This window comes from Nilaparvata lugens, chromosome 6 (assembly GCF_014356525.2).
Source record: "Nilaparvata lugens isolate BPH chromosome 6, ASM1435652v1, whole genome shotgun sequence".
Taxonomy (NCBI): Eukaryota; Metazoa; Arthropoda; class Insecta; order Hemiptera; family Delphacidae; genus Nilaparvata; species Nilaparvata lugens.
The window spans coordinates 45,002,317-45,028,521 of record NC_052509.1 but is presented as its reverse complement, the minus strand read 5'-3'; the positions used below and the strand labels follow the sequence as shown (position 1 = coordinate 45,028,521).

Here is a 26,205-nt window from a genome sequence, read left to right as displayed (position 1 = left end):
AACCATTTAGAGGTTGTCCTGATTAGAAAAAAAAAACATTCTATTGCCTGTAATGAAGGTACACTTAGTTCTTCTATGCTCCTATGTTGTGGAATCGTCATTTTGTCGAAGCTGACTACCGTACTGACATTCACTCGCTATTTAATTATCAACAAATTTATCATCAATGAAGTAGAAGCTCTTCATCCACATAATATCGTTCTAATAGTATTTTATCGTTAATGTACCACTATATATTCTCAGTCATTCAGTATCCTGCAATAAATAAATCCTCTGCTATTTATTAGACTGCTTATATGATAGCCTTCCCACGAATATTTACAGATTAGTTGGTGGGCATTTTAAGAAAGCTGTTCTTTTTAGATTGGTATGTATTATTTTTCTCAATAATTATTTAATATAATTTCAATATTTTTATCAATATCGAAAAAGTCTTGACTAGCTCTATATCCTTTCTTATTCATTTAAAAAATAGCAATCAACCATATTGAGAGTATCAGCTTATCAGTAATGTACTTTTGTTTTCAAACTGTAGTCTAGACTTAGAAAAATCAACCAGCCACAAATTCTGTAGATGCGTCATTCCAAGAACAAGGAAATTGTCTTCACAAAATTGATTGGTATGAGATTTGGGAATTTGATTTTGTCTAGAATATTTATTATTAGGAAATATTCCAATTACGAATCATTTGACTGTTAGATTATAACCGTACTATTTGAAAAAATCTATCAATATAATAACACTTGTGTTGATTCTGATCATAATCCTACTTCAATAGAACTATTGTCTTTGAATTTTTTTGTACAAGACTGAACGATAATTATCCAGTCAATACACTATTGATAGGATTAACTGAATTATTCCTTATAAGAACATGATATAGGAGAACATTGTCATTAAGGCAATAATACAATCAAGGTATTTGTGGATCACATAGAAAAGTTGTCCATTCATGAAATAAGTAGTCATCTGTGCCCGCTTAAGAAATTATTATCCTTGTAGGTACTCTCGTGATGTTATTCAATTTGGTAGGCTATTCCCTCTATTCAATATAAATATCTTCTATTGGGTAAGCAGTCTCAATGAACTTGGTGTAGAATCTCTGGAAAGCTCGGCTGAAACAACAACATAAAATTTATATATATAGCAATTTTTATATATTCTGATATATTGTCGAAGTATCAAGAACAAGGCTTATGAGAATACGAGATCAAAGGCAAATTGTCTTTTTAAGGCTGTGCAAAGGCTAAAAATAAACTTTCTACTGGTGATATTTTTCAAAATTTTCTCGATTTGTGTATTACATATCAAGCTATCAAAATGAAAAAGTTTTCTCAGGAAAACATTTTTTTACTATCATTACTTTTTGAGATATGAGTGTCTCAAGTTTAAATTTTTGGAACAGGACATTTCAAATTCGGTAAGAGATAAATCCATGAGATTTGGAGGATTGATTCTTCATGGTATTGTAGATCTAGTGAAACGAGAATTTTCTGAAAATATAAAATTTTGATTATTCAATTTACCAAACATAGCCCATAAAAAGCTATTTTGGTCATTTTTAGTAAATTGAATAACTTTATCAAAAATTGATATTTTCAGAAAATTTTTATTTTACTAGATCAACAATACCATGGAGAATCAATCCTTCAAATCTCATGAATTTATTATCTCTTACCGAATTTGAAATGTTCTGTCCCAAAAATTTTAACTTTAGGCGCTCATATCTCAAAAAGTAATGATTGAAAAAAATTCGTTTTATTGAGAAAACTTTCTCATTTTGATACCTTGATGATTTACAAATCGAAAATCTTTGAAAAATATCACCACTAGAAAGTTTTTTTTTAGCCTTTGCACAGCCTCAAGTTTTACTAGATACTTTGTTATCTCTTTGATGATTAACATTATTAAGTGTAGATTATTTGTTTCTAAAATATGTTTAGAAGATCGGCCTGACATTTTCAATAAATTATGTACGGTAGGTCTAGTAAGATCATGAGAATCAAAGTAGGCTACTCTTTTGACATTTTTCCAATATTTAGTAAGGTTTATTTAGGTCTAGTATAATATTTACGGTATCTATCTAGAGGGTAGCGAGTGTAAGCTGCGATGATATTTTGATACCTATCTCCCTCAAGACGTGAGGTTCTCTGGGCAATTGGGCAACTGGCTCGCGCAAGAATTTTCTGATTCTCCTCCATATATGTTCAAAATTGAGCCAATCAGTGATTAAACTTCTCTTCCTTCTCCGAGAACTTCAATCGCCTTGTGAAGCCTTTTCAGCGCACTTGATAATTGCTGATTGTGGAATAAATTTTATCAAAGTAATTGACATGACCTATCTTGATTGAGTAGAAAATATTACAGCCTCACCCGATAGACTCAGCAACAGGTCTCGTAGACTCACACCCTAGGAAGACATGGCATGCAAACCTTTGCATTTGGGGATGTTTGGTTATGAAGCATAGGTATCTGTGATCACCGGGATGAAATCCACAAAATGAGACATTTTTTAGTGAATAGAAATAATCGTGACATGGATTGCTCCTTCCCTGAAATGAAATGAATCCAAATACAGGTTTTAAAACATCATTGACGCTAACATGCTCAACAGGTTGATATACAAATATTGAAATCGATAATGAAAATGCTCTATCGATGAAGAATGCTTAGTGTAGTCATATTATTTAATGCATATAGTGGACAACAATAATTTTAGCTGAAATTAATAATAAATGCACTAGTAAATACTAAAATCTATAGTAGCTTGTAGAGAACTAGAAAAGTACTGCACCAGAACCAAATAAATAAGTTATGTGATGCAAAGCTCACATTCGTCTACAACAATTACAGTTTTATGTTAACATGAAAACATTTCAACTAGGTACCTATCTATGATTATGTGTAACTAATTAGAAGTGCCTCACTGGGATAACATGGGATTCAACAGAAATGCCATATTCTCAAATTTATCTTCAGAAAGTATATAATAATTAATTGTTATTCTCAAATAAATGAGTGACATCTTGTAATAATAATGATGGAATTTCCACCAGCAAGCCTATACCCTCTATTGTAATATTTTTAGTAGTACGGGATTATTCAGCTCAATATAGCCTATTTATAATATTTGCTTAATTGATTATTGAACATGTGAGGCTATTCCCATATTGATAGCCAGAATTTATACATTTTTGATAGGCTTACATGCATATAATAATTATATGAATTATTGTAATATTTTGATCTTACCTTGGGCTTACTTTTATCGACCATTCTTAGTCCCTGGTCGGACACCTCGAGTATACACGAGTGCGGTTTATGCTGCGAGCCTACAATCTTTTTGACAGCCTGACAAAGAACTGAATTGCCTTTATGGCGAAGTGTCTCCACCGAGCCCAAATATCCCAGCAGAAATCGTTCTCGTTTCTCTTTTGGCACAGTAGTATCAAAGTCATTGTACTCCGTGTCAACAGCATATGCTGAGGGAAATATACCCTGCTGTCCAGTCCGCAGATTAACACCTGAAAGTCAACAAAGTTGATCCTTCAAATTTCGTTTATTATTCTTATATTCACAAACTCAAATTCAAATATCATAATAGTCCAGTCAAATGGTCGTTTTTCAGGAAACAGCCCCGAAAGAATTTTTCTCGACGGTTCTATATTATGTTGTAAGATTATAATTTTAGATAGTTATCAAAATCACTAAATGAAAAGAATTTTTAGGTCTCAAGCAAACAGCTGTATTGCTATCGCTGGGTGCGATGTCAACAAACTCGAGATTAGATAATAACGGGTATCCAGGCTACAGTTTTGAACAGCCAAATGGAAAAGAGAATATTATTGCTATTTCATGTATAATTATAATAATTCAAAATAATATGGAAGTATGGCCGTGGAAAGAATAGGGGTAGATCTAAGCCCACTTGCTTGTCAGAGGTCACCGGGAACAGCTACCAATTTATAGAGCACAAGATCCCTTTTTAAATATTTGTATGTTTTTAAAAATCTAAGTTTGAATTTAAAAATTAATTTCATAAGACTCAGTGAGGTCGTAGTAAGACGTGAGTTGCCTAATTTAAATATCCCCATTGGAGAAGACGACATCAGCCCACCAGAAAGGCCTAGGACATCAAAAGAATCCAGATCGCCATCATACTTTGTGAAAATCGACATGTGAGTTTAATTAAAAAGTTATCAAGGGGGGCCTCAGTGCTTCAAATAAATTGCTATTAAATAAGGCTAGCTCGACAAAAGGTTATTTAAATATTGAAATTAATATCAAACTTGTGCAAGTCATTGAATGTAAAGGGAATTTTATTAAGAACAATCTATAAGATTTACATGTTTAAGTATGCACAGATGAATATTTATTAATTTTTAATATTATATTATATTATATGCTCACTTAACCATTCTTTTTATCAGTAAATTATAAAGATGTTAATGAAGCTCATGTTCATGAGATAAATTGATTTAGCCTATCTGATTTCCACCAGAGGCCGAACCCTAGCCTTGAAATAATTTATAATTTATATTTAATTATTATATTGATTTGGGAAGAAGATTTATAAATTCTATTCGACAAGCAACAAGTCAATAACTGAGCTGTATAATTTAAAAGCATATGATTGCTGATTAAAGAAGCACATGGTAATATTTCGTGCTAAAAGCAAAGTCAAACATTAGTGAGCTATCTGTGATATTTTTCAGTATATATTTTTTGTTCTTTTGTTATTTTTATACTTGTTGCTCTACATTTTATTTGATCGTTGATATTATATGTAATTATATTTGTGTCTTTATTTGAATGGTGTACCCTTTATTTATTATCCTATCTCCATGCATGACCAATCTGGTTATAGTCTATTTTGTTACCAGTATTGAAATATTATTAAGATTACCAACCAACTATATTCTTCACCAAATAAGTTGTATGAATCAGCGATATACAGCATTGATTATCAAATCTTTGGAAATAATACATTCCCGAGATTTATATAAATTATCCAGTACCAATACATCTGATTTGAAGAATCTAAGTTTGAATTTAAAAATTAATTTCATAAGACTCAGTGAGGTCGTAGTAAGACGTGAGTTGCCTAATTTAATATCCCCATTGGAGAAGACGACATCAGCCCACCAGAAAGGCCTAGGACATCAAAAGAATCCAGATCGCCATCATACTTTGTGAAAATCGACATGTGAGTTTAATTAAAAAGTTATCAAGGGGGCCTCAGTGCTTCAAATAAATTGCTATTAAATAAGGCTAGCTCGACAAAAGGTTATTTAAATATTGAAATTAATATCAAACTTGTGCAAGTCATTTAATGTAAAGGGAATTTTATTAAGAACAATCTATAAGATTTACATGTTTAAGTATGCACAGATGAAATATTTATTAATTTTTAATATTATATTATATTATATGCTCACTTAACCATTCTTTTTATCAGTAAATTATAAAGATGTTAATGAAGCTCATGTTCATGAGATAAATTGATTTATCTGATTTCCACCAGAGGCCGAACCCTAGCCTTGAAATAATTTATAATTTATATTTAATTTTTTATATTGATTTGGGAAGAAGATTTATAAATTCTATTCGACAAGCAACAAGTCAATAACTGAGCTGTATAATTTAAAAGCATATGATTGCTGATTAAAGAAGCACATGGTAATATTTCGTGCTAAAAGCAAAGTCAAACATTAGTGAGCTATCTGTGATATTTTTCAGTATATATTTTTTGTTCTTTTTTTATTTTTATACTTGTTGCTCTACATTTTATTTGATTGTTGATATTATATGTAATTATATTTGTGTCTTTATTTGAATGGTGTACCCTTTATTTATTATCCTATCTCCATGCATGACCAATCTGTTTATAGTCTATTTTGTTACCAGTATTGAAATATTATTAAGATTACCAACCAACCATATTCTTCACCAAATAAGTTGGATGAATCAGCGATATACAGCATTGATTATCAAATCTTTGGAAATAATACATTCCCGAGATTTATATAAATTATCCAGTACCAATACATCTGATTTGAAGAATCTCAAAGGTCATAGTATTAAGTTGCAGCAACATAAATTAATAGAATTTATAAGGTATTCTGATCGAGTATCGCCGTTGATTCCACTCTGTGTCATTTTTCATTGCTGACCACTTTGGTGAATGGTGGCAGGTGTCATTAGTGGCGGTACCGCATCATCTAGTTGTCTAGTACAATAATCAGAGCCCTTATATCTATCTATCTCTACTGCATCTATATTTGTGGAGTACAACAAATCAGTCACAAGAACTGTGAACTGTTAAAGCGGCCGACGTTTGCAGCCAGCAAAAGCAGAGAACTGTTTGAGCTCCTGGGAGAGCTGGTAAGAAATTGGTACTATTATTTTTCCAGGAATCACAAAAAGTGTTAAACATCTTCCAAATCTTTGCTCTACCGACTGCGGCCAAGCAGGGCACACGTTATAGAAAAAATAACGTTATAATGTATTTTGGGGCGCTGAATTCGAATCTGAAATTTGCTGACATGCCAGAGGGCGGCTTCAACTCCAAAACCCCCAAAATTTCGGACTTTTTTTCGAATTTCTCATTCAATCTCGAAAACCTTGAGTTTCTCAAGAAAAATCATTAAATAAATATAGTAATCAAAAATAAATTGAGTGGTCATGCAGGACTCTACCGTTTTTGGTTCCAGAGCTACGAGTTTTCAAAAAAGGGGTATTTTTTAAGGGTTTTTCAAAATTATGCAAACTCACCACTTTCACCCTATATAACTTTGATATTTCACTAGTAATGATGAAAAATCGCACATCAAGTGAAAGAGCAATCAATTCTGAACAGGATTACTCAGGAGTTTTAAAATTTAGTAGCGGTGGTGGGGAGGGGACATCCAAAAATAGAAAACAAATCATTCAGTAAAAATACAAATTTTTCATTATAATAACACTTTTCAAGGCCTTCCTAACAAAAAACCTATAATTTCGGCTGAAATCATCAGGAGAGGGTTATTTTCTATTGGAATCACCCGTTAGATACACTCAATTCCATTATTTCCAGGTGGGGGGGGGGCACCCATAAGGATCAAAACTTTAAACACTTATAACTTTTGACAGAATGGTCGGATCTCCTTGTTCTACAGCTCATTCTTCTCAGCTCGTCAAGGCGGTTCAAAATCATGTATCATAACTTAAATTTGATAAGAAAATAAAAAATTCCTCTTTTAGTGTATTTTAGCCCATATTTAAATACACAGAAAAATGTCCAATTTCTATATTCAAAACTGCGTATCTTGGTAACCCGAAATGATAAAAATTGTACTTGGTCTTGATTTGAAGAACAGAATCTCCTCTTTCATGTGAGGTGAATGAATTTTATAAAAATATAATCATGAATTAAGATACGTTTCATGCGATACATGATCTAGATACGGAATTTCAAGAAAAAATGAATGGCAAAAACCGCACATCAAATATCTCCATCAATATCCAATCACACCCATCATCAAATTATCTTTGTGTATGAGATATTAAGCCATTCTCAGACTTTTCACCTACCCTGCATATATAGAGTTATGGATGAGGCCTTTAGAGAGATGGCAGTGGCGAGGGGTTTCCGGAATCTTCTGGTAAACAACACGGAGGAGGCAGGGGGCTTCTAGATCATTCCAGTGTGTTCCAGTTTTAGTGCAGGGAGCCATCGACCAATGGCAAGCGCATTCTTGAATCAGCTGGCAGTTTCCATGCTCTGCGATTGGTCGGACGTTTTGCCACACCTCCAGACCCTTCTAGAGAGTTCTACTGTGATACTCCACCTTTCTAGATTGTTCTGCTTGCCTTATATTAATGGTTATATTAAGTCGGTATGTTAGTTGACAGACTACAGTGGAGTTTTCGCTTCTTCTGATTGTGACAGACTAGTGATACAGTGATAATAGACGTTTGTAGTTGTTTATACAGTTATTATTCTTGGTGACAGTTATTCTTATACAGTTATTCATACTAGTTAATTAACGTACGCTTGTGATAATTCTGTGTAATTTATTAGGTAGTTATCAGCTTACAGAAGTTTCTAGTTTACCTCTGTGTGTTTTAGTGTTATAAGTAATAATTCTAATCAGTATAAATCGCCTCAAGTGTTTTATTAGTGTAGAAACCCGTAACAATATCTATGGTGTTAATAAAATGTATTCTTTCTGAATGGTTACCTTCACACCACAAGTCATCGGCCTCTTTCTGAACATAGAGTGGATCTCCGACCTCTACCTCCAGTTCATCTCTGTGGCGGGGCACGAACTTGTAGAGGCCGCGGTGTGTCGCTTCCAGCAACTCCAACTGTGTCAATGGCAAACTAGTTGAGCTCGCTGAACTCAGAGTCATTGAATCTGCAAATTATTTAAAGAACCATCAATTCGGATACCTAGTCAACCATTGAAACACAATTAGCAGGAGATAGACTTTTGATATGGACTTTCAATGAAACAAATGTGGTGGAGCAATCAAAAATTAAATCAATAGAAAAATCTACCAACTATATGATCTGCTATTGAAATAAAATTATTACCTACAGTAAATCATAACTAAAATATTCAAGAACCAGGAATTATTACTGAGAATAATATATTAATGAATAGATTCGTGATTCCATTTCAATATCCTATATGATTTCACTTGAATATGTTTTATGTCTTCAGTACAGATTTTCAATGTAAATTTATTTCTTGATTCAACTCAAATTTTTCAAAAAATGAATGTCTTTTATTATTAAAACCTTTTTTTGTGAGTGAAAATGTATGAGTAATTTCAATTCATAGTTCTGTGTGTGTAAATAATGGTTTTACGCCCAACTATATACTGGGCTACACCTCAGAAGAGGGAAACATAATATTATTGTTGTTAACACCTAATATTAATTGTTGCAACATAATATTATTGTTGTTAACATAATATTCCTGTGGCTGCACCAACCAAGATCGTATTTTATTTGAGAATCAGCACTATAGCCTATTCACCAACTGAAAGTAAGTGATTCATGCCCGGTTTCAGAGTCGACAAATAACTTCGCCCATAGTCTGTTAACAGCGCGGACTTAACTATTTAACAGGCCAATTTCGTTGCAGAGACGTTCTGTTAGCTATTGCTCTGCCGATAGGTAACAGCGCGCCAACAAACAGGTTTTTCCGTTGCAGAGACGAAAAACCTACAGGCAGATGACGTCATCTGAGGCTACCAATAACTAAAAGTGCTCTTTATTTAAATGCCCAAAATCGTGCTTATAAATCCACTATACATTCGCGCCAAGTGTATTTTAAGGTTACGTTGACTTGTTTGCATGTTTTAAAAGACAGACGAAAATGGTTATACATAATAGTTGATTACATTATAATAACATTAACTATTTGAAACTGTAGATAAAGTGTAAATAAACTGATAAAATAGCATTGACTATTCGAGTACCTTGAACGAGGATGTAATACAATTTTTAATGAATTGTATAATTTAATAAATTCTAATAATCAATTATTATTAATTTTAATAATAAGCACCATATGCATAGTCTTTAGAAATATATATTGTAAACTGGCTGCTTTGCTTCCAAGATAAATCAAAATGCCAGAAGGCAATGAAATTATTCTGGTCAAAATTTGAAAAAAAAAATTAATACTATACAATGATAAATACACCAGTCACTTATTTTACTTCTACGGTACCTCTAATTTTATTTTACTTGATTCATTCATTTAGCTATCAAAAAATCAAACTAACTGAAAATAATTACAAAAAATAGTCTGCAGTTTATGATCTTGATTCGTAACCTCCATAAACAATACAATAAGCAGTCACCAGTTTTGTGATAAACAAGCGCCTTGTTGTGACGTCATCCGACTGGAGGTTTGGAAGAACTGTTCACAGTGATTCTCTCTCCGTTGCCAATACATTAGTTGGATAGAAGCATACCACACAAAAAGTGGTATGAGCAGCTGTGTGACTTATGTGTGAGCCTTATCAGAGCCATTAAAAGGGGTCTGGCAAACGACTCTGCAACGAACCATTATTTATGGGCGAGTTGTTAACTAATGGCTTTGTTAACTATGGGTGACTTTATGTAGCGACTCTGCAACCGGGCATTAGGGTAACAGAGTTTGATTTCAAATTAATACTATACTGCGATTGGGGAACTGAAATGTAATTTGATTATGAAGGAGATGTAGTAGAAATAAAAATATACCAACATTGTGAAAGAAAAAAATGAATACACTGTATAATAAATTGCTATTGGCAATAATATCGATCAGTGTCATTTTCTTCATTAAATAAAATGTCATGTCTAAGTTTTGCAAGTCGGCGTAGCTTCTATACTAGTGGTTCAGGGGCACAAATTCAGTTTGCAATTTCATCACCGGTCTGGTTTGATTCTCATTCCGTCTAGAACTTATTTGTGGACCTACCACATTCAATATCTCATCAACCATTAAATTATCTCATATCTCATAATAATCATTACTCCTGTGTGTATAACAGGAGAAAAAAACAAAACATTGAAAAGCACTCAATGAAAAGTTCAAGGAGCTGTGACAAAAATGTACGTCCTCATTTTCTAAGAACTGATCGCCTTATTCAAAATTGAACCAAATTTGAATGGTGAATAAGCGTAGGCCTACCATTGCGTCGTATATGGTGTGGTGAAACACTTTTTTCGACATTATCGGGTGAGTGAGCCGTGGAGTTGCCAGAGTCGACGTCAGGAGAGCTGTCCTCCTCACGAAGGTAGTTGTGGCATTTGAGCATGAGCAGGGATCTGGGTCGGCCGCCGCTCGGCATCGGCGGTGCTTCGTCTCCCAACTCCTCTGCCAGGCTCAGCGATGAACCTTCCACACACCCTGCAAAACATTTCAATGACAATTTCTCTATTCATATACTGATCTATCATCTGGCTTATTCAGTGTAGATGGAATTGTGTGTTTTTTTAATAGGTTTATGACCTTTTATTTTTTAGAACTTGGCTTGAAGTTGTGTGGGTGGCGGAAAACATTGTACTTTAATAATGGATATGGGAAATAGATGACACAATCCTATAAACCAACAACTACATATGTGGAAATCTTATTGTTTGGCTCACTTAGAGCCGGTTTCCGAGCTCGGGATTTAAGTGAGTTCTAGACTTTAAACAGCGCTGTAGTCAGAAAATTGGCTTTCCAAAATGGGGCGTAGTCGCAGTAAATAGTTGCAGCAAAATAAATCTTTATTTTCTCACTTCCTTAATATTGGAAACGTTTTTCCTTGACGGAATGAAAAATTCCTAAATAATTCTAAATAGCTGAAACTTTACATTATTTTATATTTTTATGTATTCAATTTTATAGTTTTTCGAAATTTAATTTAAACGTGACTTTGACTATGACTACAACTACGCCTATGCCCCGTTTCGAAAAGCCAATTTTCTGACTACAGCTGTAAAAAAATCAGCTGACCACTTGTTTATTAGAACTTGGCTATGGGTGTTGGAAAACATTGTGATAATGGTGTTTATGAGAAATAGATTACACAATCCTTTAAACCACTAGCTAAATATACAGAGTGTTTTAGAAGTAGTGTCGAACATTTTGGGGTATTGTTCCTGGATGATAGGAGACTACAAATGTCGTATTTGAAGTACTCAAAACTCAGCGGCTACTGTATCCTTATAGCTGCCATTTTGTTTTTTTCACTTGGGAATTTTTATCTCAAGAACGAAATGTTGTATTTATCTGAAGTTTGGCATGAATATTTATGCTATAAAGATTCAACTTTAAAAAATTAAATGAAAAATTTTCGATGTTAATTTTCAAAATGGCGGCCATTTTAAATATTTGATTGCAAATTTCACGAAAACCGTTCACGTAACAAAACATTTACAGGAGAAGACAAAAAAGTTAGAAAATTTTATCAAGAATTGAAGGATATCTTATTCATTAAGACTGTTTGAAGAATAACAAAGAAATAAATTCTTTTTGTACTGCATGCATGACCACTCTTCACCATTTAACCATCAATATTAAATTTTCATTTCCTATTGTATCTGAGATGAAGCTTTGAAACTCGGTATGGCTCCATATGGCCATCCAGCTGATTTTACAATGTTTTTTAGATGATCTTGTCTGTTCATGCATGCAGTTCGAAAAGTATTAATTTCTCTCTTATCCTTTGACCAATATTAATAAATAAGGTATCCCTAAAATCTTGATAAAATTTTGGATTTTTTTGTCTTTTGTGATTTTTTTGTAAAGTGAACGGTTTTCGTGAAATTTGCAAACAAACTCTTAAAATGGCCACCATTTTGAAAATTTACATCGAAAAATTTTTATCTTATATTTTTTAAAGTTGATTCTTTATAGCATAAATATTCTTGCCAAATTTCAGATCAATACAACATTTCTTTACTGAGATAAAGATTCCTATATGAAAAAACAAAATGGCAGCTATAAGGATAACCGCTGAGTTTTGGACACTTCAAATACGACATTTGCAGTCTGCTATCATCCAGGAACAATACCCTAAAATGTTCGATACTACTTCTGAAACACCCTGATGTGAATCGTATTGCTTGGCTCACTCAGTATCAGTATCAGGAGGCGTGCTTTTTAAAGATTGATAACTACTAATTTATTGGAACTTGGCTTGAAGTTATGTGAGTGTTTGAAAACATTGATGATGGGAGATAGATGATAATTTACAATTTTATAAAGCACTATAGCTAAACGCTATGTGGAAATACTTCAATAATTAAGAAAGCGTATCTGATCTACTAAATACACAGACTTCAACGTGCTGTGAACAATTCATAAGGCCCCGTGATCAATGGCACTCTAAACAGCTTGCTTGACGGCACACTCAATTGTTCTGTCCCTATTACTTTCATATACAATATGCTATATTTATATTGCCCAAAATTGGGTTACATCTAATTGTGAACTGTGAATAGTTGATTCCCTTCACAAGGATTATAATTTGTTTGACAAGTTACCCCACCATCTGACAATATTTATTCATTTGTGGGTGCAATATGGTGAAATATTTATTTGTGGATCATTATATGAATACTAGCCGTCAGGCTCGCTTCGCTCGCCATATCCGTCTAGCCAGGGGGCTCCGCCCCCTGGACCCCCGGCTGGATCGTTCAAGAATGAGATCAGCAGGCTCGCCTGCATTTTTCATTTGAGCATTTTTATCATATGTTAGGACGATCCAGTCGGGGGTCCAGACTAAACGTCTGGCTAAACGGACATGGCGAGCGAAGCGAGCCTGACGGCTAGTAATATAATATTCCCAGGAATAGCTCTGATTGGAGTAGCAGTGCCCAATCAATTATTTTTCCGCGATAAATGCATTTCAATCTTCAACCTGGTGCCAACCTAAGAAAGTTAACTCAACTTAATGCCAACCTGTCAAAATTATTAATTTAGTTGCCAGTAGTTAACAACTGTTTCGAAGAGGTACTCTATCTAGATTATAGTTCTATATTAACATATGGTATGGACATTTTTCAATTATATTAAGAGATTGGAATATGTAAGAAGAATATACATGCTAAAAGACGAACTTTAAACCCTTAAAAACCACCCTTGAGCTGCGTACACATACTCGCGCTTCCAACCCGCACCGAGCACGCTCCTCCCTCGTACCGCCCTCGTACCACTATCGAACCACAGTCGCACCGCCCACGCACCCATAATGAACGTTACGGAAGATGTTAGATCTTCTCGCGTTCCCCGGTCGAACCACTGTTGCTCGCCGGTCGATCATCAATCGCTCTGCTGGAGTGACGTTCGGTTGCGGAGCAGAGCGACAGTCTGTACGCAGCTTAAGAGTTAAAATATTGCCAAAAGATTTCTTAGTGCGCCTCTAAAGGGCCAACTGAACATACCTACCAAATTTGAACGTTTTTGGCCCGGTAGATTTTTAATTCTGCGAGTGAGTGAGTCAGTCAGTCAGTCAGTGAGTGCCATTTCACTTTTATATAATATATAGATTGATGATTAGGATTGAACAACAGGCTGAGCCCAAAACTATTCTACTACCAAATTTTTATATCATATATCAAGAAAAAAATGTTATGTTTTTACTTTCAAAGTTTCAATTTTCGTCCAAATAAAATATATATGACCTAGACATTTTGATGATGAGAAATAACACGGTATTTAGATGAAAATCTTCTCCTATATACCGTGAGAAATAAGTACTAATGTGCTACGAATAATTATAATATTTGATGAATTGTGTTTTTTCAATAAGTTCTACAAGCTAGAAAGCATTTATTTTGTATAGGTTACTGAAATGAACTTAATAACAAATACTCATGTATTTTACACTTTATCCTTTCAGGAATTGTTCTATATTTGTTGAAATATAATCGATGGATTCAATGTCATTGCACTATCAATAAATATATTTTCCTATTACTCTATTTTCTCATACATCCATCATTATTTATGATAATAAACTTTTTTGTATTCGCTTGAAAGCACTGCTATCACTGATGTGGTATATATAATAATATATTGTATAAAATAAAGTTTATAGGTTATGATAACGGTAAAATACATATCTCAATAATAATAATAATAATATAAAAGTATTATTAGGCTACTACAACAAGAAGAAGTTGGTGATAATTTTTCTCATTTCTATTATCCTTGCTTTTGGTTTTAGATGTCACCACCTCGTTTTTGGGACGACCTCTAGCTCAATGCCCATTTTATGAGCTATCTATTTCAGTTGGAAACATTAAAATTATATCAAAGCAGAACATATATCTTGTAGAAATTGTAGTGACGCTTAATCAAATAGGTAATCATTAATCAAATACTTATTATAATTCAGTTCAACAATCGTTTGGTCTTATTACTATCAATTACCATACAAAATATTGAAATCTTAGATATGATTTTGAAATAACAATGCATCATACAAACAAAAGAAAAAAAAAACAAAGAACCATGCTTAATTTTTCAAGGATCACAAAGACATTTCTATGAACAAAAGAAATTCAAAATTGCAATTAAAATGGAGTGAGCTACATGCAGCAAAAGGCCTACGTACTATTTATTATTGGGTGGATAGAGTTCATTTTCAAACAAGGTGAATTGTGTTCATTAACATCACATAAATGATCAACATTATAATGAATGCACATATCAACATCAATATACATTTTATCAAACCTTGTTACACGACCGCTGACAAATGTATTTCAGAAAATCGGTCTTCGGTTTGAAGTAGTACTGTATTAAATCACTCTCCAGTCTGGGTACAAATTTGCAAATGAATGTAAATAGAGGTAACAGGTGGTACATGAGTATTTTTAAATGGTTTAAATTTGCAAATGAATGTAAATTGGTATCAGTGGTACATGAATATTCTTCAATGGTGTTTACTGGAATGAGAATATGACTGTTCCTTGGCAGCCGGAGGATTCACAATTTTTAATCATGCAAGTAGATTGGTACCTACGTTAAAAGGTAGCAATAAAAAGGTTGAAGGTTGGAAATAATCATTGATTTTTACAGGTAAGGGAAAACTTCAAACATATCCAAACTACCGTATCACAAGGATCTCTGAATAAATCAATAATTTCATTTAGTAGCGTATAGCCTAATGCTGCTGTTGTTAATGAATTTCTTATAAGGTTTTGCTATCTTTTGTATCAAAAGTTTGAAGAAAAGGCAACGGAAAATTACAACGAATTGATTTTCATACATTTTCTGATAATAGTTCTAGATCTCATTATATTTTAGTATGACTTCCTCCACATAAACCAGCCTCCTCTATAACTTGGAACAGTTTTTTATAGAGATAATATTATTAATTGATAATGCTGATACTAGGGTGCTATCTGTACAAGCTGATAAGACGGAAATTAATTCACGATCATCATGAATAAGTTACACTCACATTTGAACGAAGTTTATTAAATATGCAAATGATGAGATTTCCATCAATAAATTTATCATGATAAGCAGTAGGCCCGAAGCACAGTTCATACATATTGCAGAATAATAGATTCAATTCATGGTTACGGTGTTTTTCAATAATGTACCGAATTCAAAAGTACGGGTAGTGTTAATTATTATTTATCTTTGTTCATGAATATTTTGAAATAGAAGAATACTTTCAGAGATAACACTTATTTTTGTAAACTTGTGTGGATTTCAATTGATAACTTTTTCAAGTGATTGAAATTAAATCTACTACAGTGATATTTATTTTTCTTATTGCTACCAAAAACGTTGAAAACATTAGTGGCAAAACTGCTGGTTGTTGTAGAGTGAGCAACAATTGTGTAGTTTAAGGAGAAGGATGAAATTATTATTATCAGCAAGCAAAGAGGTCAGTGGCAAAAGATTGATAGAGTTCACACAATATCTAGAAGATTGAGAGAGAAGTTGTGAGTGCGCGCATTTCACTCTGAGCCATCAAGCGATTTTGAGTTTTGTTTCTTGAAATGTGATGATTGGTTGACTCACTGTTTGGCACATTAGGCAGGCGCCTTCTCGGTCGGCCAATCTGTTGGCTTCGAGTCTTGTCAAATACGGCCGATGACCAATCCAGCCTCGTCTCATGCTGTTGCTGATTGCTGCCTAGCTGCTGATGCTGTAGTTCGGTTGTGACTGCATACCAACATAACACTAATTCACTCTAGATAACACTCATCGAACAATCTAATAAGGAACGTAAGTATCTCTGCCCCTTGCTAAATATTTAAATAGGCATACGGTACTGACGATTCTTTGCCATGATACGGTATACTAACGCGAAATATCAACCACACTGACTCTCTGCAGGCCTACTATTGTTATTGTATGTCTTCCAAGTGAGATACATTCAATTATATTATTTCTTCATCATCATGATGTTCTACCGTCAACCAAGATTTGCTCACAGAATCCTTCAAGTTATTCAACGAAATTTGTACTTGCTTCAAAAGGTACCAGTAATGACTGTAATGAATAAGACAGATAAGAATCATAATCTCACTAGGATAGGCCTACCTCAAATAGACCATCTCCAATTTTGAAAAATAATATAACCAAAATTGTTTCGGAAAATATTGTTATTTTTCTTCCATGTGTGAAAATGGAAACTTACGGATAGATCAACATATTATAATCTCGTTTTTTTTTTCAAATTATGTGAAATAATCGTTTAATAAAAATTATTTTGAACAAAATAGATTCTAGTCTAAAAACGTTGATTGATTCTTGAAAATAATTATTCAAAAAGTAATAAAATGTGGCTCTTTACAGGCGTGTACATAGAAATTGTACTTATCATAATAAATGAATCGATTCACTCTTTACAAGAATCATCTCATTTAACTATTTTTTCACATTCGTGACTGATTTTAAACTACAATCAAGTTTCATTCCAATACTGATTCCAAATGTAGGCCTATGATTAAATGATAAAATTTAAATTATAAAATCTCAATTCATTGAGCTTTCACCCTGCTCAAACTAAAAAACATCAAACTTCAACCCTCAAATATATTCTATAACTATTTTTGCTGGAAGAGGATTGATGATTTTACAATTATAATATCCTGAAGAAGGTGCTGATATCCTGGAATCGTTTTATCTTTGTCTTAAGAAAATATTGTAAAATCGTATTGAAATGCATGAACCATTCAACGTGAATTTTATTTGCTTGGGGCAGAGATCACAGAAATGATTGAAAAACATTGTTTTAGCTACCACTACAAAGCACAACTAGTATGAGATTTTTATTAACAATGATTGAATGCATAATATCTCCTCAGCTACGGTACTTTACACTATTTTACTGAATAATGGTCTTACAATTCTTTTTCGGCAATTCCGGCAATCTTCTCCTTCTTCTGCCTTTACTCTCGATGCTATCCACAGAAGATGACCAACTGCTGGATTTTTCATCATTATCTCTGTCGAACAATGTCACTGGGATCGCCGTAGAAGGTGGCGTCTGAGTTCTAAAATAAATCAAAAATATAAAATTACATTAATCTCATACAACAATAGTTAAAATAGTTAGAGAATCATTTTAGCTCCAAACATTTCTTGATGCGACAGAGAGTACGGTACCGGTATATCAATTTGGAGTTTCCTTCAAGGAAGGGTGTATATATATACAGGGTGATTCATAATTGTGGTAAAATAATTTAATACGTGATAGTAGAGGTAAAAATAAGAAAAAAAGTTCCTATAAACATATATCCATAAACGCTTCATTAGCGAGGGTGAAAGATTTCGCCCGGAATTCAGTTCCTCTGGTGAAATACACCGATGCTGAATTGTTTGGGGACTAGTTTTTGAAAAACTTATGCTGGATTCATATGGAAAAATATCTGAAAAATTTAATAAAACTAGTCTGGAATCTGTAGTGTGAGTAGTTTTTGAGAAAAAAGTTGAAATATGCAAAAAATCCAAGTAGAAAAACACAGACTTCTACTTTTGATGCCCAATAACTTTCTTTAATGACCAGTAAACAAATAATTTTTCGCAATAAAAATTATAGAGAATTTAATTCTGAAAAAAATGATGTAAGCTGTGTAAACTAAATTTGAATAAAAGTTGGATAAAATGTATTCTTATGTAGTACATTACACCACAAAATTTGCTGTTTTATGAGGAGAGAACTAATAACTCATAGGTTGTAGCTGATTGCAAATAGAACATTGATTTTAAGAACAGCTGTTCCAAAACAGCTGATTTATTTTGTTTCAAATAAAAAAATATTTAAAAGAAATTATCAGCTGAAAATTATTTTCAGAAATATTTTAGCTCACGCTTGAACAAAAAAAAAAACAAACTGTAAGTTAGGCCTACTGTAGACGCGCTGTGTTTTTTGTTTAACCTATTAACCAGTTATTTGTAACCATTTCACTTTGCTTTTGTGTTAAGTGTTAACTTTTTAAAAGATGACCGGTAATTTTAGACATTATTCATACTCCAAATTAGCTGACATGCATTTAATGTATGGAATGGGACACTACTGTAATAGTACTGAAGCAAGAGAACTTTCCTAACCGAGTATGTCCAAGTTCAAGGTTTTTTTGCCACTATTGATGAACGTCTGTCTGAGACAGATTCTCTGATATCCAAAGAGCACATTTATGCAGGCAGACCCCGATCTACTAAGACCGTTGAGTTAGAAGAACAAGTTCTTAATGAAATTTATGAACTTCCCGAGAAGAACACAAGAGAATTGTCAGTGCAGTTTAATGTCAATCAATCTATTATTTGGAGGATACTAAAAGAGCAACAATTACATCCATACCACCTCCAGAAAGTTCATACTCTATTGCCACGAGACTGTATTCCCCGTGCTGGTATTTGCTGATGGTTTTTAGTAAAACTTGTTTACCCAAACTTTTTAACAACCGTTTTATTTACCGACGAGGCACACTTCACAAGAACAGCTATCGTTAACGTCCACAACTAACATATTTGGGCAGCTGAGAATCATCATGCCATCAATCCCAATCTTCCACAACATCAGTTTTCAGTAAACATTTGGGCAGGAATCATAGGAGATCATCTACTTCTGTTCGAGCTTCCTCCAAGGCTTAATGGCATAATCTACTAGTCTTTTGGTATAAGTCTGATGTCATTTAGATATGCTACTTTCATATAAAAAAAAACTTTTCATAAAAAACCGAATAATTTATTTGCAATCAGCTACAACTTATGAGTTATTAGTTCTCTCCTCATAAAACAGCAAATTTTTGTGGTATGTACTACATGAGAATACATTTCATCCAACTTTTATTCAAATTTAGTTTACACAGCTTACATCATTCTTTTCAGAATTAAATTCTCTACAATTTTTATTGCAAAAAATTATTTGTTTACTGGTCATTAAAGAACGTTATTGGGCATCAAACGTAGAAGTCTGTGTTTTTCTACTTGAATTTTTTTGCATATTTCAACTTTTTTCTCAAAAACTACTCACACTACAGCTTCCAGACTAGTTTTATTCAGTTTTTCAGATATTTTTCCATCTGAATCCAGCATAAGTTTTTCAAAAACTTGCCCCCAAACAATTCAGCATCGATGTATTTCACCAGAGGAACTGAATTTCGGGCGAAATCTTTCACCCTGTACAGCTCGCTAATGAAGCGTTTATGGATATATGTTTATAAGAACTTTTTTCTTATTTTCACCTCTACTATCACGTATTGGATTATTTTACCATAATTATGAATATATATATATATATATATATATATATTATATATATATATATATATATATATATATATATATATATATATATACAGGGTGTCCCAGATAAGGTGTAAACCCCGGCTACCATAGATTCTACATGCAATTTGCAACAAAAAATGTTCAGTAAAATTTTCTCCTATCGACCTTCATTTTCGAGATATATCGATTTTTCGATATTTTTCAAGTAGGCGTACTTCCAGTCAATATCTCAAGAACCATTGGTCTTAAGTGAATTTTAAGGACATCGTAGAGAAAGAGGACAAAATTTTACATTGATTTGAGGTATAAAACATGCCAAAGTCGATTATTGAGTAGTATTTTTAGCGTTCAAAGTTGAAAAAGAGTGATTTTTGAAGTTTTTTTGAAAACTTCAGACACATTTTTCTCGATTTTTTTCCCAGGGTACGAAATAATTTTTATAGGGCAAAAACTTTCTTTTTTGATTATCTTTCGAATGAGACCAAATACAGGTGTCTAGCTCAAATCCTCGAATCAGAATTTCAGTTTAAATTCGATTTTTTAATTAAAAACGAGACTTATCTTGTTTGAGTGTGAATAATTGTCTACAATTTGAGCTTTGTGTCGAGTGATTGAGGGTATAAAAATACTTTCTCTATAGGAAATTTGGTTGAGAAAATCGATGAAACTGCTTAGAAGTTCGTATCTGCAATTGTTATTGAGATACAAGTTGAAAAAAATTCAAAGTCGAGTTAAAATCTAAACTTTTCAAACAGTTTTTTTTTTCACAGTAACAATATTTTTCCTATAATAAAAAAACTTTGCCATTTTATAAACTATCGAATGAGTATAAATTTTCCAGGAAAATTTCAAAACTAGAGTGTTAAAAAATGAAAATTTTCAAGAAGAGCACCCTAAAGACATCTTTTCGTTGTTTCAAATTCATACCATTGAGATTCAATTGAGTGAGAAGAAAAAATCAATCTGTTCATTAATCAGCTGCTCTGATAGAATAGAAAGTTTTTCTAATGCTCACCCAACAATAGAGACAATTCTCGCAGTCATTGTATGAAAAGTAACGTGTTTCCAGTCGGTCGATAATGATGTCTTTCCAGTCAATAGTCAAGTTTTCCCAGTTCGTTCGTTTGTGTTCCTGAGTTATTAAGTCTAGTTTTTTCATGAGTGTTTGATTTTTCCAATTCCCTATTTCAGTTTTGTTGTTTTCTGTTTCCAAGTTTATATTTTAGTTAGAGTATTGTTTTCGAGTGTAGTTTGTTTGAGCTTTTTTTTAGTTTATTAGTATAAGTCTTTTTTTTACTCAAGTTCAATAAGTTATCAAGTGTCCGTGTTTATTATCGTTATCAACATGAAATTCTCCACAATTGAGTATACAGACATGCTATTGGTATATGCAGAATGTGCATACAACTCAAAAGAGGCGGAGAGACATTTACAGAAGATGCTTCCCTCATCGACAACATCCTTCTTTGAACTCCTCCTCCTCGACTTTGAACTTTTTTCAACTTGTATCTCAATAACAATTGCAGATACGAACTTCTAACCAGTTTCATTGAATTTCTCAGCCAAATTTCCTAAAGAAAAAATAATTTTTATGCCCTCAATCACTCGACACAAAGCTCAAATTGTAGACAATTATTCACACTCAAACAAGATAAGTCTCGTTTTTAATTAAAAAATCGAATTTAAACTGAAATTCTGATTCGAGGATTTGAGCTAGACACCTGTATTTGGTCTCATTCGAAAGATAATCAAAAAAGGAAGTTTTTGCCCTATAAAAATTATTTCGTACCCTGGGAAAAAAATCGAGAAAAATGTGTCTGAAGTTTTCAAAAAAACTTCAAAAATCACTCTTTTTCAACTTTGAACGCTAAAAAATACTACTCAATAATCGACTTTGGCATGTTTTATACCTCAAATCAATGTAAAATTTTGTCCTCTTTCTCTACGATGTCCTTAAAATTCACTTAAGACCAATGGTTCTTGAGATATTGACTGGAAGTACGCCTACTTGAAAAATATCGAAAAATCGATATATCTCGAAAACGAAGGTCGATAGGAGAAAATTTTACTGAACATTTTTTGTTGCAAATTGCATGTAGAATCTATGGTAGCCGGGGTTTACACCTTATCTGGGACACCCTGTATACAGGGTGTTTCAGAAGTAGTGTCGAGAATTTTAGGGTATTGTACCTGGATGCTAGGAGACTATAAATGTCATATTTGAAGTGTCCAAAACTCAGCGGTTATCCTTATAGCTGCCATTTTGTTTTTTTCACTTAAAAATTTTTATCTCAAGAACGAAATGTTGTATTGATCTGAAATTTGGCATGAATATTTATGCTATAAAGACTCAACTATAAAAAATAGAAAAAAATTTTTTCGTTGAAATTTTTCAAAATGGCGGCCATTTTAAATTTTTGATGGCGAATATCTCGAAAACCGTCCATTTTACAGAAAATTTACAAGAGACAAAAAAGTTAGCAAATTTTTTCACGATTCCAATGATACCTAATTTATTAAGATTGGTCGAAGAATAACAGAGAAATTAATTTTTTTCGTACTGCATGCATGACCACTTTTCACCATTTAAAGATCAATATTAATTTTTTAATTCCAGATGTATTTAAGATGAAGCTTTGAAACTCGGTATGGCTCCATATGGGCGAACAGATGATTTTACAATGGTTTTCAGATGATAATGTTTGTCTTGTAAAAGTATTGTTGTTTCATTAAAAGTAAAGAACCAGATGTAGTGCTTCCTATTTCTTAGTCTCACGTTTCCTAGGTCTTATTTCTATCTTAAATTTCCAGTTTCAATATTTTCTTACGTTGCTTCTACACAAATATTTAATTATTGTAATGGAATTTAGTTCGCTGGAGTACACCGATATTCACTTCATGTATGGAGCAGCTCTTGGTAATGCGACCGAAGCAAGAAGAATGTATGCAGCTGCATTTCCAAACCGCCGTCTCCCTTCCGACAAGGTGTTCACAAGAACTCACAATCGGCTGAGAGAAGTTGGTTCATTTGAACGGAACAGGGTAATTGCTGGTAGGCCTCGAGCAGTTCGAAATGTTGCTTTTGAAGAGGAAGTATTGCAGAAATTCGATTTCAATCCTAGAACGAGTACGAGAGCAGTTGCAAAGCAAATCAATTCAAGTGCTTCTTCTGTGTGGCGTGTACTAAACAAGGAAAGACTTCACCCCTTCTGCTTTCAAAAAGTTCACTCATTGGTTGAACGCGACTATGAGCCAAGAGTAAACTGTGCCCGTTGGTTTCTTCAGCAAGACATTATCCAACCAAATTTTCTAGAAAATGTGTTATTTACCGATGAGTCCAGCTTTACAAGAGAAGGAATCTTCAACTCTCGCAACAGTCACGTCTGGGCCTTAGACAATCCTCATGAGGTCAAAGTGCGTGGTTATCAGCATAGATTTTCGCTGAATGTTTGGACGGGTATCTTAGGTAATCGCGTGATTGGACCATACATTCTTCCTAATCGTCTGAATTCTCCCACGTACATTACTTTTTTAAGAGACATACTACCAGAACTTTTGGAAGATGTGCCTCTTGCAAACAGATATAATATTTGGTTTCAAAATGATGGTGCCCCTGCTCATTTTGGAAATGTTGTTACGGACTTTCTGAACATGACCTATCGTCAGCGGTGGATTGGGCGGGGTGGACCAGTACCGTGGCCCGCACGTTCACCTGACCTCAACCCTTTAGATTTTTTTTTCTGGGGCCATATGAAAGACCTTGTTTACAGCACGCCAGTAGAAAACGAAGAAGACCTTGTGGCAAGAGTGGTTGCTGCAGCAGGTGCCATTCAAGATGATGAAAATGCTTTTATAGCAGTTCGACGGTCCATGATTGAAAGGTGCAGACTGTGTAATCAAGTTGAAGGACGGCATTTTGAGCAATTGCTGCATTAGTATCAGTGAACCGATTTGAGTGAAATTAATATTTTTCAATGTAAAATAAAATTTGGAGGAAAGTTATTCTTGTATATTTCTGTAATAAGAACGGTTTTCATGAAATTATAAAAAAAATTAATATTGATCTTTAAATGGTGAAAAGTGGTCATGCATGCAGTACGAAAAAAATTAATTTCTCTGTTATTCTTCGACCAATCTTAATAAATCAGGTATCATTGGAATCGTGAAAAAATTTGCTAACTTTTTTGTCTCTTGTAAATTTTCTGTAAAATGGACGGTTTTCGAGATATTCGCCATCAAAAATTTAAAATGGCCGCCATTTTGAAAAATTTCAACGAAAAAATTTTTTTCTATTTTTTATAGTTGAGTCTTTATAGCATAAATATTCATGCCAAATTTCAGATCAATACAACATTTCGTTCTTGAGATAAAAATTTTTAAGTGAAAAAAACAAAATGGCAGCTATAAGGATAACCGCTGAGTTTTGGACACTTCAAATATGACATTTATAGTCTCCTAGCATCCAGGTACAATACCCTAAAATTCTCGACACTACTTCTGAAACACCCTGTATATATATATAATATACAGTTCTAGATATATATACAATTAAAATGTACAAAGTGAATTTCTCCAAATTATTGAATTAATAAAAATTATACAGCGTTGATCAAAAAGTTCATTCATATATGCCTATATAATTTATGAACATTTTTAAAATAGTATATGCTACTCTATTATTACACACATTTTTACAAAATTCTTCAGGAGTAGATAAGTACCTGAAATTTTCCTTGTAAAGAAACTCTTCATCAGATGACGTGGTTTCAATCTGCTTTGACAGACTTCTCGACAATTTTAGGCTGGATTCCGGCAATTCATCTTCAACTGGAGACTCGTCATCCACTATTACATCATGGACAAGTCTGGAAATTTATGAGAAAAACAATTAATTATTGGAAAACTTTCACAAAAAATACGGGGCTCTGAGAGAATGGAAGATAACATAGACTTGAAATTGCTGTCGCATTTATTCACTTTCATTGAAAAATATACGAGTAGTACGAGTAATAAAAACTACCGCACTGAAACTTATTAGATACAATTCAAAGAAGCAGCCAACCCAAAAGATTGTAAGTTGAGTTATTTAAAAAAAATTAATTTTCAACTACAAGAGATATCAGGCCTTCCTAGAAGAAACATCATTGCAGACAAATGACGCCCATATTTTCTGTACGGTAGGTACTGTTATTTCAATGCTATATAGCTTTTAGCGATCAATATACTTTGAGCAAAAGATTCAACAATAGGTCTAAATCGACGTACAACATCGATTTTCAAATCTAAAAGTGTACAAAACTTGAGATTGTTCATAATGTAATCATATCCAAATAAATAATATATTAGATGAGGTAAATTAGGCTATGTTTCTTCAGTCAGGACTCTGAAACATGCAGTATCTCAATCGTATAAAGAAGGGTGATTAGGTGATTTGTGCCACCCCAGTTTATAGTATGATACGGTACCGTATTGAATTAATTATTAGAATAGGCCTATCGACGATGTGTTTGACCCCACACCACGATTTGGTAGGCTACCTCTACAACATTGGTACCGTATCGAATCAGGTGATTCATTGATAAGCCACTTCGTGCATAATCATCTTATCAAAAATTCAATAAATGACGTCAAAATATGAAAACAACTTAGAGGAAGTATTAGTTGGGAAAATTTTATGATCTTGATCTTTATTTTCCTGCGGAATAATGAAATATTATATATGTTGTAATGATGAACAACTCGATGAGAGGTATACACATACGTGGGCTATGGTACCTACTTTAAGTGCAGAAATTTCATCTGTAACATTGTTTATTGAAATACAAATGAAGATATGTTTTGGTTTAATCAATATGAATGTTTTAACTCACGTGTAGCATGCTGTGGGGGCCCTGATATGCTGTGGTAATGTTTCCAAATGGTCTCTAAATTCTTCGAACTCAGTATCAGCCATCTTATACGGCACCAAAG

General features: G+C 33.2%; 1 protein-coding gene and 1 long non-coding RNA gene across 3 annotated transcripts; one reads left to right on the top strand and one right to left on the bottom strand.

Annotated features, from left to right (window-relative positions):
• Nucleotides 1-377: 377 nt before the first annotated feature.
• On the bottom strand, nt 378-26,205 carry LOC111056926 (JNK-interacting protein 1-like). Of its 2 annotated transcripts, XM_039430886.1 has the most exons (9): nt 26,106-26,205; nt 24,957-25,100; nt 17,851-17,999; nt 16,519-16,662; nt 10,678-10,896; nt 8,224-8,400; nt 3,254-3,525; nt 2,375-2,553; nt 378-1,116 (listed from the first exon to the last, which is right to left on the bottom strand). In XM_039430886.1, the coding sequence occupies exons 1-9, from the start codon at nt 26,186-26,188 to the stop codon at nt 1,044-1,046; spliced, it is 1,440 nt and encodes a 479-aa protein (XP_039286820.1). In that variant the 5' UTR covers nt 26,189-26,205; the 3' UTR covers nt 378-1,043. The 2 variants fall into 2 exon arrangements, with proteins under 2 accessions (XP_039286820.1, XP_039286821.1); XM_039430887.1 differs by lacking the exon at nt 16,519-16,662.
• On the top strand, nt 5,117-15,465 carry LOC120351942. Its single transcript, XR_005571644.1, has 3 exons — nt 5,117-5,207; nt 11,013-11,165; nt 14,705-15,465. It is a non-coding gene; the product is annotated as an uncharacterized LOC120351942 (long non-coding RNA).